The sequence below is a fragment of the Scylla paramamosain genome, chromosome 39 (assembly GCF_035594125.1).
Source record: "Scylla paramamosain isolate STU-SP2022 chromosome 39, ASM3559412v1, whole genome shotgun sequence".
Lineage (NCBI taxonomy): Eukaryota > Metazoa > Arthropoda > Malacostraca > Decapoda > Portunidae > Scylla > Scylla paramamosain.
Window position 1 is genome coordinate 11,401,729 of NC_087189.1, and position 12,312 is coordinate 11,414,040.

General features: G+C 39.7%; 2 protein-coding genes across 2 annotated transcripts; one reads left to right on the forward strand and one right to left on the reverse strand.

The window, feature by feature from the left end:
- Positions 1–1,464: 1,464 nt before the first annotated feature.
- Positions 1,465–2,622, reverse strand: LOC135092310 (protein FAM133A-like). The gene has a single exon (XM_063990764.1). It carries the CDS (start codon positions 2,620–2,622, stop codon positions 1,465–1,467), a length of 1,158 nt encoding a protein of 385 aa, XP_063846834.1.
- Positions 2,621–6,025, forward strand: LOC135092311 (uncharacterized). Its single transcript, XM_063990765.1, has 4 exons — positions 2,621–2,656; positions 4,577–4,637; positions 5,400–5,581; positions 5,738–6,025. The coding sequence occupies exons 1-4, from the start codon at positions 2,621–2,623 to the stop codon at positions 6,023–6,025; spliced, it is 567 nt and encodes a 188-aa protein (XP_063846835.1).
- The last annotated feature ends 6,287 nt before the right edge of the window (positions 6,026–12,312 follow it).

The following is a 12,312-nucleotide window of genomic DNA, read 5'->3' on the forward strand; positions in this document are numbered from 1 at the left end:
TCTTGCCTTCTCCTTGATATTACATATTCCACACATTCTTCTTATATCTTCACTTTGTCTCCTTTCTAACAGTGAAATGCCAGCCATCCATCTCACCGTCCTCATCTCCGTTCTCTCCAGAATGCCTTCCTCTTTCTTCCTTAAAGACCATGTCTCTGCACCATACAGAAGTACTGGTCTCAACACACTTCTGTATATCTTCATTCTCAGCTTCAATGGTATTTTCTTATCTAAGGTTACTCCACTCACTTCCCTCCATTCTTCCCATCCAGCTTTTACTCTTTGTCTAACTGCTTTTACTGTTCCTCCTTCTTCTGCAATTACTGATCCTAGGTATTTGAACTCTCTTGCCTGCTTCAATTTTATGCCATCCTCTGATGTTACATTTATTGCCTCATAACCTTCTCTGTTGCTTACCATTACCTCTGTCTTTTGTGTGTTCACTTTCATTCCCTTTCTCTCCAGGTTGCCTTTCCATAACAAATATCTCTCCTGTAACTCTTCCTCCGTATCCGCAATGGTGACTAGGTCGTCGGCGAACAGCAACTCCCACAAGTCCAGTCCCACAAGTCCCTTCCAGTCTTCAGGCATTTTCTCCGTGCTCCAAATCTTTTCTAACAATGAGTATATCCACTCCACTCCAAACTCTCCCAGTGCTTTAATCATTTCTGTTGTTACTTCTGATTTTCCTCCTGCCTTGTTAGCCTTTCCCTTCTTTATGGCTTTTTCCACTTCCCTTCTACTTATGTTGGGTATTGGCCCTTCCACTTAGTACAATATCGTTAATCTTAATTCAGTTAATCTTCTATCCTTAATACAGGTTATTTCCTTATTCTACTCCCCGTAATCTGGACTGTTTTCCTAGTCTGATATCCTTGATCCTGACTATTTCTTTAATCTAAAGTCCTTTATCCAGAGGATTTATTTTTGTATCCTTAATCTCGACGAGTTTCACACTCTCTTCACTACTCCTATTTTTGTCTATTTGGGAGGTGCATTTGAACAGGCTTTTTATCCATTTATTTCTTCCCTCTGCTGATGAGATCTCCCTCATACATAACGAAAAAATCAGAGCAGATTCTGAGGGGACGCGGCAGTACCGCGCGCTCTTCTATGGAAGAGATCGAGGCGGAATTGTTTTCCTTTGAGCGTCAAGGTCATAGACAAATCAACATAATCTATAGCTGCTTGTAATTGACAGAGCAGCTTTAGTCCAAGCACAAAGTCTTTACTTTTGCGCACCCGTTTGTAACGCATCTTTCGCACTGTGTCTGTGCCGCTGCCAAACTGCAGCATGACTCTTCCTGGCGGCACAGTCCACCTGCCTGTCATGCCCCGCACCTTGTCCAGGCCAGTCTAGGTGATACAGAATGTTATCTCGGCACCTGTGTCCACCAGCACCTGCAGCGGCTCCTCGATGCCTTGTGCCCGTGCGATAAACATGAATGTATTGCCTTTTCTATGTTATCTCCGCCGCAGACGTTCAGGGTGACGCAGGAACAGGCTGCTGCTGTCGTCCAGATGGAACTGCTGCCGCATCTTGGCCTCCTGCAGGAGGCTCATGGAGAGAACTATTGCGTGTCTGGCAGACCCCTTGAATTTCATCCCCCGTACAAGCACCAATATGGGCGCGTTGACCGACACGCCGCCCTTCAGCTCCACCACCACCACGCCCAGTTTGATCACGTCCACGTCCAGCTTGCCATTCCAGGTCTCCAGGCGTTTCTTCACAGTTTCCTCGCGCCCTGTGACGAGGCCCAAACTCTGGGCCAGTGACAGGTTCATGGCACTGATCGAGGCGCCGGTGTCAAGCACGACAACACACGGTGTGCCGCGCACGGTCGCATCCACCTTGCTTCCTTTCTCAATATGAATATGGCAGTACTTTCTCATATCCCTCTCCTCCTTGTTGACTCTCTCGGCGTCCACTTTCAGCCTCAGCACGTCATCGCTGTCCATCTTCCCTGACTTCTTTCGTTCTTTCCTTCCCTTCCCCTTGCTCTTCTTTACCTGCTTCTTGTGGTCACCCGTGTCCTGCCTCTTCCTCCTCTTGGCCTGGTTATCATGCTCTTCTGTGTCCTGACTCTTCTTCTTCTTCTTGGCCTGGTTCTCATGTTCTTCTGTGTCCTGCCTCTTCTTCTTCTTAGTCTGGTTGTCATGCTCTTCTGTTTCCTGCCTCTTCCTTCTCTTGGCCTGGTTGTCATGCTCCTCTGTGCCCTGCCACTTCCTCTTCTTGGCCTGGTTGTCATGCTCCTCTGTGTCCTGCCACTTCCTCCTCTTGGCCTGGCTGTCATGCTCCTCTGTGTCCTGACTCTTCCTCTTCTTACTGTGTTTCTCAACCTCTTGCTCACAATCCATCTTACTCTCGTGGCTCTCATCTCCCCCCTTCCTTGTTTTGGTGCGATGCTTTACCTCTTCACAGCTTTCAGTGTGCGTCTTCTTGTGGCTGGTGCAGTCTCCGAGGCTCTCCAACCTCCTCTTCTTGTTGTGTTCCTTGGTCTCTTTCGTCTTCTCCATGTTCCTCTTCTCACCGAGGATCTCGTGTGCGTCCATTGCTTTTTGTTTCCTCTTCTTGTTGTTGAATCTCGTAGCATACAGTGGTGTGCCAAAATCTTCAGGCATGGCACAGACTTACAAAGAATCTGTGCGTCAGAGGGTACGGCCATGTGATGTTCAGTATACTCTAACGCCTCCTTCTTGGGGGAGATCTCAGCAGCTTGGATCTAAAGCACTGCGGCACCCACCAGGCTCACCAATCAAAGGCCTCGACTCTGGAATGTGATAAGGTCTTCAGCCAATCAGATGCAAGAATGAAACAAAATACATAATTAAAATTATATTTCACTGGCGACAGAGATACTCTTTTTCCAGTAATGCAGTCATGAACACTCCCTTCAAATACATTCATTACTCTATAACACATTTATGCCAATAAAACGTCTACGATGGCGATTGACGAGCGAAACACATTTGGAATAATGCTAGAAATCTGAGATGATATTTCGTTAAAGCTTTTATTAATGTTATTAACTACAAAATTAAGGTTTAACAATTTAGTAGTTCATATAAAACTGATAAAATTGTTCTATGATATGGTGCTAATTTCGTTACGATCGGCCGCTTTGTTACAGATATAACAGCGTTTGAATACGTTACAGGCGAGCAGGAAAAATAGCGCCAGGCTTAATATTAATATTAAAAAAAAAAATCATTTTAGCTTAAAATATTGCGAGAGCCGAATGACCATCCTACATACCAATAGACAGCAAATTACATTCTGCGTTCAATGGTAGTTGTTCGATCTTGCTGAGATATATATATATATATATATATATATATATATATATATATGGTGGTTGAAGGAGCAACCCGAGTTGCCGCCCCTTTATCCAGCCTGTGGACCTTCTCATTCCCATGAATTCCATAGTTTATGGAAGCTATGCACACTCTTGCTTGTACATTTTATTTCTCTTTCTGTAAGAGGGGATACAGTCTAAAGCGTACCTAACAAAAAGGTGAATCCACTCTAGAACAGATAAAATTAGGGATAAAGAGAGGAAGTAAAATGCTCCAGGGCAGACGACGCACTGCGGGAGTCACTAAAAATAGTAAAACTTGAAACCGGGAAGGTGAAAATTATTTTTAGGGCAGGAATAATGGCAGACAATTCTGCCGTAAAAACAGAGGCAACTCTCGGAAGGCTACCTCCTCCACAGAAGGAAGGGAATATAACACTATATCTCACTCCTGCATCAGACTGAACCATCTGTGTAGACAGAGACGGAGACAGAGTGAGTCGAAGAGTGTTCCAGAAATAAAGCACGAGACTCGTACTGTGGTAATAAGTTTTCATTATTAACAAGAGGAGGGCTGATCGATACCCGCGAAAACTGCCAGTCCTTGACCCTTGGAAGGCAATGATATGGAGAGGGAGGGTATATCAGACTCGGTCATGGGAGACTAACTTAAAAGGCTTAGGAAAACTAGGGGGAGCATCACTTCTAAGAGTTTTGGTTTATACTTCTTGGGTGCTGACTAACAGACCCTCCTAGCCTTGCACCGAACTCTTATTCTTTCTAAATTAGAGTACGGTTGTGAAATATATTCGTCTCCTACTCCTACTCGGCTCCGTGTGTTGGATTCGGAGCATTACCCTCGTATTCGCCTGAAAACTGGTGCGTTCCACTCATCCCCAATCCCTAGCTTACTGGTGGATGCTGGTGTCTGCCACTGGTCCCGCGTCGTGAGTCTTTAGTAATGAGATGTTGGTATCGAATCCACCGTCTTCCTGAGTCTTTCACTTGTACAGCAGTTTCTCATGATGCACGTTTTCCCTTGTATGATGCTCCCCCTAGTTTTCCTAAGCCTTTTAAGTTAGTCTCCCATGACCGAGTTTGATATACTCTCCTTCTCCATTTCATCAATCGCCTTCCAAGGGTCAAGGACTGGCAGCTTTCGGGGGTATCGATCTGCTCTCTTGTTGTTAATAATGAAAACTTATTACCACAGTACGAGTCTCGTGCTTTATTTTTGGAACACTCTTCGACACACTCTGGCTCCGTCCCTGTCTACACAGATGGATCAGTCTGATGCAGACGTGGGATATAATGTTATATTCCTTCTCTTATATCGAGGAGGTAGCATTCCGAGAGTTGCCTGTTTTTTTACGGCAGAGTTGTCTGCCATTATTCTTGCCTTAAAAATAATTTTTACCTTACCGGTTTCAAGTTTTACTATTTCCTTCCTCTCTTTATCCCCTGCTTTTATTTGTTTTAGAGTAGATTCACCTACTTCAGCGCAGAGGATATCACATAACATTTTGTTAGATACCCGCACATGTGGGAGTTCATGGGAATGAGGTCGATAGGCTGGCTAAAGAGAAGGCAACTCGGGTTGCTCCTTCCTCCACCATTCCCTTTCATGATTTATATTCCATTATAAGGGTGGCAGTTCTTGCCACTTGGCAAGGAAGGTAGGAAGATGGAGAGAACATGCAGGCAAGTAAGAAAGACACGTAACGAACAGCTTTGGGTCTTGGGGATCAGTGGGGTCAGTGTCTTGGGCACATAACGAACAACGTCAGATATCTGGGTCAGTGGAGTCAGTGTCTTGGGCATGTAATGAACAACGCCAGATACCTGGGCCAGACACAGTGATCTGGGTCAGTGGGATCAGTACTCTCTCACTTTAAATTAAATTAAATTAAATATATTAACTAAAGCATTGCTATACCAATCCCCTCATTTTTATTACATTTTTTTTTTTTTATGGCTCTTCCCATTTCCTTTTTTATGTTTTCTTTTATAGTGATCCTTTAACATTTTTACCTTACCTATAATTTTGTTTTTAATACCGATATTTTAAGAACTGCAATCTTTGTCGCTTTTAAATGTTTGTAGCGGCGCCATATGACCACAATGTTGCGGCGTACTACCAAATCCCTCTCACAAAACGAGCCCAACACATCTCTTCCTTTATCACTCCCATTGGGCTCTTAGTGGCACCATTTGGTATGCACAACTGCCCTGCCACATTCCAGCAAGCCATGAATCACCTCATCCATGGCCTAACATGTGTGTCGGTATATTTAGATGATGTCCTTTTCTTCTCAGATGATTGGGAGCAGCATATTCACCACATTATTGAATTGCTCCATAGGCTTCAGGAGGCGAAACTGACCGTTAAATTGGTCAAGAGCACGTTTGGCAGGGTGACCGTAACCTTCTTGAACCACCAGGTGGAGCATGGCTGTGTAAAAGCTAAAACTGCCAATGTGTCTGCTGTCCAGGAATACCCGGTGCCCAATACCAAAAAGGAAGTACAGCGCTTCCTTGGAATAGCAGATTTTTGCCATCACTTCTGCCCAAATTTTGATGAAGCTGCTGCCCTTTTAACAAAACTAACCAGCTGGACCATCAGGTTCAAATGTACGCCAGACAGCCAGGAGTCTTTTGACCAACCCAAGAATCGGGTGGCATGGGGTCCGGCCTTACAAGCACCAGACTTCTCACGACCATTCGCCTGACAAATTGATGTCAGTGACATCGCCTCCGGTGAAGTCCTGCTGAAGGAAAAAATAGTATCCATCATCCATTCAATAAAATTCAACCTCCACTAACAAAACTACAGCATGGTGGAGAAAGAGTTACTCATATTAGCCATTATAGCTGCCATCCAAAAATGTGAATGTTACCTGTGGGCTAGCCAACAAGCCCTACAGGTATTCAACGACCATAATTCATTGGCCTTCCTCAAACGCAACAAGTTCACCAACCGACGCCTCCTCCGATGGTCACTCACAGAACATCATCACCAACGCTCTCTATACCACTCCCTGGTGTTGACAAGGGTATCTAATTCTTCTCCACAATTTCATTACTCATAGTAGTGCCATCATCTTCAGGGGGAGGCATAACGGCCCTTGACTAGCCCCATTCCCAAAAAGCCACTGAACAAGTCTCCTACAATCACTCGTCTCGTCTTCAACTGAGTGCTCCACCAGAGCACTCAACTCCGTACCGACTCGCCATCTTTGGAGTTCGACACTCCACTGCTTGTCTCGTTTGAGGCCTTATAGAGCCAGAGCGAGGGTTAACTCTTTCTGGTCCTTGTCTATGGGAGTCAGTCTCATCCACACAGCCAAGGGTTTGACTTTGTTTCCTAGGACTGGTGATGACTCTCGTCTCATGAGTGTTACTAGACACGCTTAACGGAAGGGTACAAAGCCACACACCTACACTTACACAATATTTTGTGGTAGTGCTCATTTCACATGTTTATTTGATGTTATGGAATTTGTCTTTATTTTTGCATTGTCTTTTTCTTTTTTATGTTTATGTATATACGCTTTTATGTCTCACTGGGGATATATAAATCTAAAGTAATTTTGTACTTTTTCCTCCGTTAGTTGTTGTTAAGCAGGATCTATAAACCTTTTAAGCATATTAAAGAAGGCTTCAGGTGATTAAAAAAAAAAAAATTACTTCTTGTAGTGCTAAAGTTAATGTTTAGTTGATAATAAGGTAATAATCTACTTCGTGCTTTCTGTCACCCTGTGTGTTAGTATCCGTCACCATTATATATATATATATATATATATATATATATATATATATATATATATATATATATATATATATATATATATATATATATATATATATATATATATATATATATATACTCGTATATATATATATATATATATATATATATATATATATATATATATATATATATATATATATATATATATATATATATATATATATATATATATATATATACATATATATATATATATATATATATATGATGGTGACGGATATATATATATATATATATATATATATATATATATATATATATATATATATATATATATATATATATATATATATATATATATATATATATATGATGGTGACGGATACTAACACACAGGGTGACAAAGCACGAAGTAGATTATTACCTTATTATATATATATATATATATATATATATATATATATATATATATATATATATATATATATATATATATATATATATATATATATATATATATATATATATATATATGATGGTGACGGATACTAACACACAGGGTGACAAAGCACGAAGTAGATTATTACCTTATTATATATATATATATATATATATATATATATATATATATATATATATATATATATATATATATATATATATATATATATATATATAATGAGTTCAGAATTTTGTTCAAAAAACAATTTGTTTGAAAACGGAGGTGTTTGGTAACCGGAGTTCCACTATATATATATATATATATACTCGTGTATATATATATATATATATATATATATATATATATATATATATATATATATATATATATATATATATATATATATTGGAACCCCGGTTACTGGACACCTCCCTTTTCAAACAAATTAGTTTTCGAACAAAAATTCTGAACTCATTATTGCTTCGGTTGTGATACCATAATTCGGTTTTAGAACAAAGTTACTTATTTCAAATATGAAAAGATATAGCAAAAGCTGCCGTTTATTACTAATTTATAGTTTCTATAATAAATATTAACTTCGCTTTTTTATATTTCAAGAAGAGACAGTGTGTAAGACAGTAATTCAATCTTTGAAACAAGGTAAATGTGATCCCAGTGAAAATCCTCAATATACACAAACAGTTTTTGGCACTCAGAAATTATCCTGGTGGCTCTCTTGATGACCCCCAACGCCATCACTACTGCTCAACTGGATTTTTCCCGTACCTTTTCCCAGCAGCAGTGTTATGATCACCTTAATTTTGGCAGTAAGTGGGTTGATCGTTTCTGTGTCCTTCTGTAAGGCTTCCCTCACTAGATCGGTGACAAAAAGAATACTTGCATGGTCTACACATTAGCATCTGATGAGTTCTGTGTTACTAAGCTCATTCAGTAAATTCTTTCTGAATAAATAATTTGAGCTGGAGATGTGAAGCAGCCATCTTGGCTGTGGGGAGCGTCTGTCATAAGCCACTAAGACTAGGCAGACTGTCTCTGAGAACGGATTAATCAATTCTACGTTGATTCCCATGAGGAAAAGTTTCGGTTATCAAAACATTTCAGATTTTGAACAGCATTCGTGAACGTATTAAGTTCTAGAACCGAGATTCCACTGTATATATATATATATATATATATATATATATATATATATATATATATATATATATATATATATATATATATATATATATATATATATATATATAGGTAATTGTCTAGAGTCCTTACCGGGCCTTATTACTGGTCTATTCACTTCAATTCTTTTACACATACCTTCACATGCACCTAAAACATCATTTTAAAGTGGGGGACAAATGCCCCCTTCCCTCTAGTCGGTTAGGTTAGGTTAGGTTAGGTTAGGTTAGGTTAGGGTAATTGTCTAGAGTCCTTACCGGGCCTTATTACTGGTCTATTCACTTCAATTCTTTTACACATACCTTCACATGCACCTAAAACCTAACCTAACCTAACCTAACCTAACCTAACTTAACCTAACCTAACCTAACCTAACCTAACCTAACCGACTAGAGGGAAGGGGGCATTTGTCCCCCACTTTAAAATGATGTTTTAGGTGCATGTGAAGGTATGTGTAAAAGAATTGAAGTGAATAGACCAGTAATAAGGCCCGGTAAGGACTCTAGACAATTACCGAAAGCCTTTTGCAGCGAGGCCGCGGGAGGACAGGAGGCATGCAGTTACCAAGATCATAAGAGCAGTTAGCATGAAAATAGCAGTTGAAGACAGCAAGAGATGCAACATTGCAATGATGAGAGAGAGGCTGAAGACGGTCAGTTTGAGGAGAGTTGGTGAGACGAAAAGCTTTTGATTCCAACCTGTCTAGAAGAGCGGTATGAGTGGAACTTTACCAGATATGTGAAGCATATTCCATACATTGACGGATAAGGCCCTTGTACAAAGTTAGCAGCTGGTGGGGTGAGGAAAACTGAGAGATCCCTCAAAACCCCCAACTTCATAGAAGCTGTTTTAGTTAGAGATAAGATGTGGAGTTTCTAGTTCAAATTAGGTTTAAAGGAAGTACCGAAGATGTTTAGTGTAGAAGAAGGGGACAGTTAAGTGTCATTGAAAAAGATGGGATAGTTGTCTGGAAGATTGTGTCGAGTTGGTAGATGGAGGAATTGAGTTTTTGAGGCATTGAACAATACCAAGTTTGCTCTGCCCCAATCAGAAATTTTAAAAAGATCAGAAGTCAGGCATTCTGTGGCTTCCCTGCATGAAATGTTTACTTCCTGAAGTGTTGGACGTCTAGGAAAAGACATGGAAAAGTGCAGTGTGGTATCATCAGCATAGGAGTGGATAGGACAAGAAGTTTGGTTTAGATGAATAACAAGAAGAGTGGGTGACAGGACAGAACTCTGAGGAACACCACTGTTAATAGACTCAAGAGAAGAACAATGACCGTCTACCACAGCAGCAATAGAACAGTCATAAAGGAAACTTCAGATGAAGTTTCAGAGAGAAGGATAGAAGCCATAGGAGAGTAGTTTGGAAATCAAAGCTTTGTGCCAGACTCTATCAAAAGCTTTTGATATGTCCAAGACAACAGCAAAAGTTTCACCAAAATCTCTAAAAGAGGATGACCAAGACTCATTAAGGAAAACCAGATCACCAGTAGAGCGGCCTTGATGGAACCCATACTGGGGATCAGATAGAAGGTTGTGTAGTGATAGATGTTTAAGAATATTCCTGTTGAGAATAGACTGAAAAACTTTAGATAGGCAGGAAATTAAAGCAATAGTTTGAGGGATTAGAACAGGCAGGAAATTAAAGCAATAGTTTGAGGGATTAGAACAGTCACCCTTTTTAGGAACAGGCTGAATGTAGGCAAACTTCCAGCAAGAAGGAAAGGTAGATGTTGACAGACAGAGTTGAAAGAGTTTGACGAGGCAAGGTGCAAGCACAGAGGCACAGTTTCAGAGAACAATAGGAGGGACCTCATCAGGTCCATAAGGGAGTAATTATTGTTTCGACAGGTGCCTACTGTGTGTGTGTGTGTGTGTGTGTGTGTGTGTGTGTGTGTGTGTGTGTGTGTGTGTGTGTGTGTGTGTGTTTGAGTTCTTAATGGTGTGTAGTATTAGTGTGTGTCTGTGTCTTATATCTAATATTACTACTTCCTGTGTGTGCCTTCACTAGAGGCTGCGTTATGATCTTTTTGTGGCTGTTTTTCATTGAAATATATGTTTTGTGAATGCTTTATTCGTGGTTTTAAATGCTTACCTTTATTTGTGGTTGTGCTGTGCTTCCTCTAATTGGCATTCGTATTTTTACTTCTATATTTCTATCATTTTGTTACTGATGTTATGTGCTTATTGATACAGTAGAACCTCGGCTCTAAAGCTTAATTAGTTCCTGAATGCTGTTTGGAATCCAAAATACTCAAAGGCTGAAACTATCTTCCCCATAGGAATCAATGTAAAATGTATTAATACATTCCCAGACACCAGTCTACCCTGTCTTAGCAGCTTATGACAGACACTCCCACAGCCAAGATAGCTGCTCCACAACATCTCTAGCTCACAAATTATTTATCCAGAAAGAATTCATTGAATAAACTTAGTGACACAGAATTCTTCAGAAGATACTGTTTAGACCATGCAAGTATTCTTTTCGACACCAATCTAGTGAGGGAAGCCTTACAGCAAACAGAAGGACACAGAAAGGAGCAGCCCCACTTACCACCAAAATTAAGGTGATCATAATACTTAGACATCATCCTTCTGTTAAAAGTTACTGTGCAGTAGTGATGGTGTTGGGGGTCATCAAGAAAGCCACAGGTGGCTTAGGATAACTCCTGAGTGCCAAAAACTGTTTGTTTACATCAAGGTTTTTTAATGGGATCACCGAGGCTTTTCAATGGGATCACATTTACCTTATTTCAAAGATTGAATTACTCTCTTACACTGTGTCTCTCCTCCAAATATATAAAAATTAAGTAAATATTTATGGAAGTTATAAACTGGTAATAAATGGCAGCTTTTGCTATGTCTTTTAATATTTGAAATCAAGTAACTTTGTTCTAGAACCGAATTATGGTATCGCAACCGAAACAATAATGAGTTCAAAATTTTCAAAAACTTATTTGTTCGAATGGGGAGGCATTCAGTAAACGAGATTCCACGGTATTTGTGTTTCCATTATTATTAATCTTTGGATATGCACACGTCCTTCTCCACAGTATCATTGCTATGCTTCATCTATCATAATGTCACAAGCATTGTATGGTGGCTGCAAAGTGATGTTTTCATAATCCTAATTGGACCACAAGTCTACTGTATTACATAAATCTACAATTTGGTGGTCAATAAACATGTCTATCTATCCATCTATCTTTGAGTGAGTGTGTGTGTGTGTGTGTGTGTATTTACATACATCCATTCCACATTTTCTTTTTCCACCACTACATCCTCATTTTCTTTGTCTTTGTTTTTTTAGAGTTTATTTGCTTGTATTTCATGTGTGTGTGTTTGCTTGTATTTCATGTGTGTGTGTGTGTGTGTGTGTACTTGCTTTTGTCTCCTTATTCTCATATCTTCATTAGATTATTTGCCTTTCTTCTTAATTTTTACTACACTGTTTCTCCTCTTCCTCTTCCTGTGGAGTGTTCCTCTGTTGCCTTTATATATATTAAATAAGACTTAATATACATTGGACCCAGATCTAACAGGCCAGATGCATCATGATGTACTCACACACTCAAAAGTATTGTTAAGCATTCAGAACAAAACAGACACCAAGGATACATC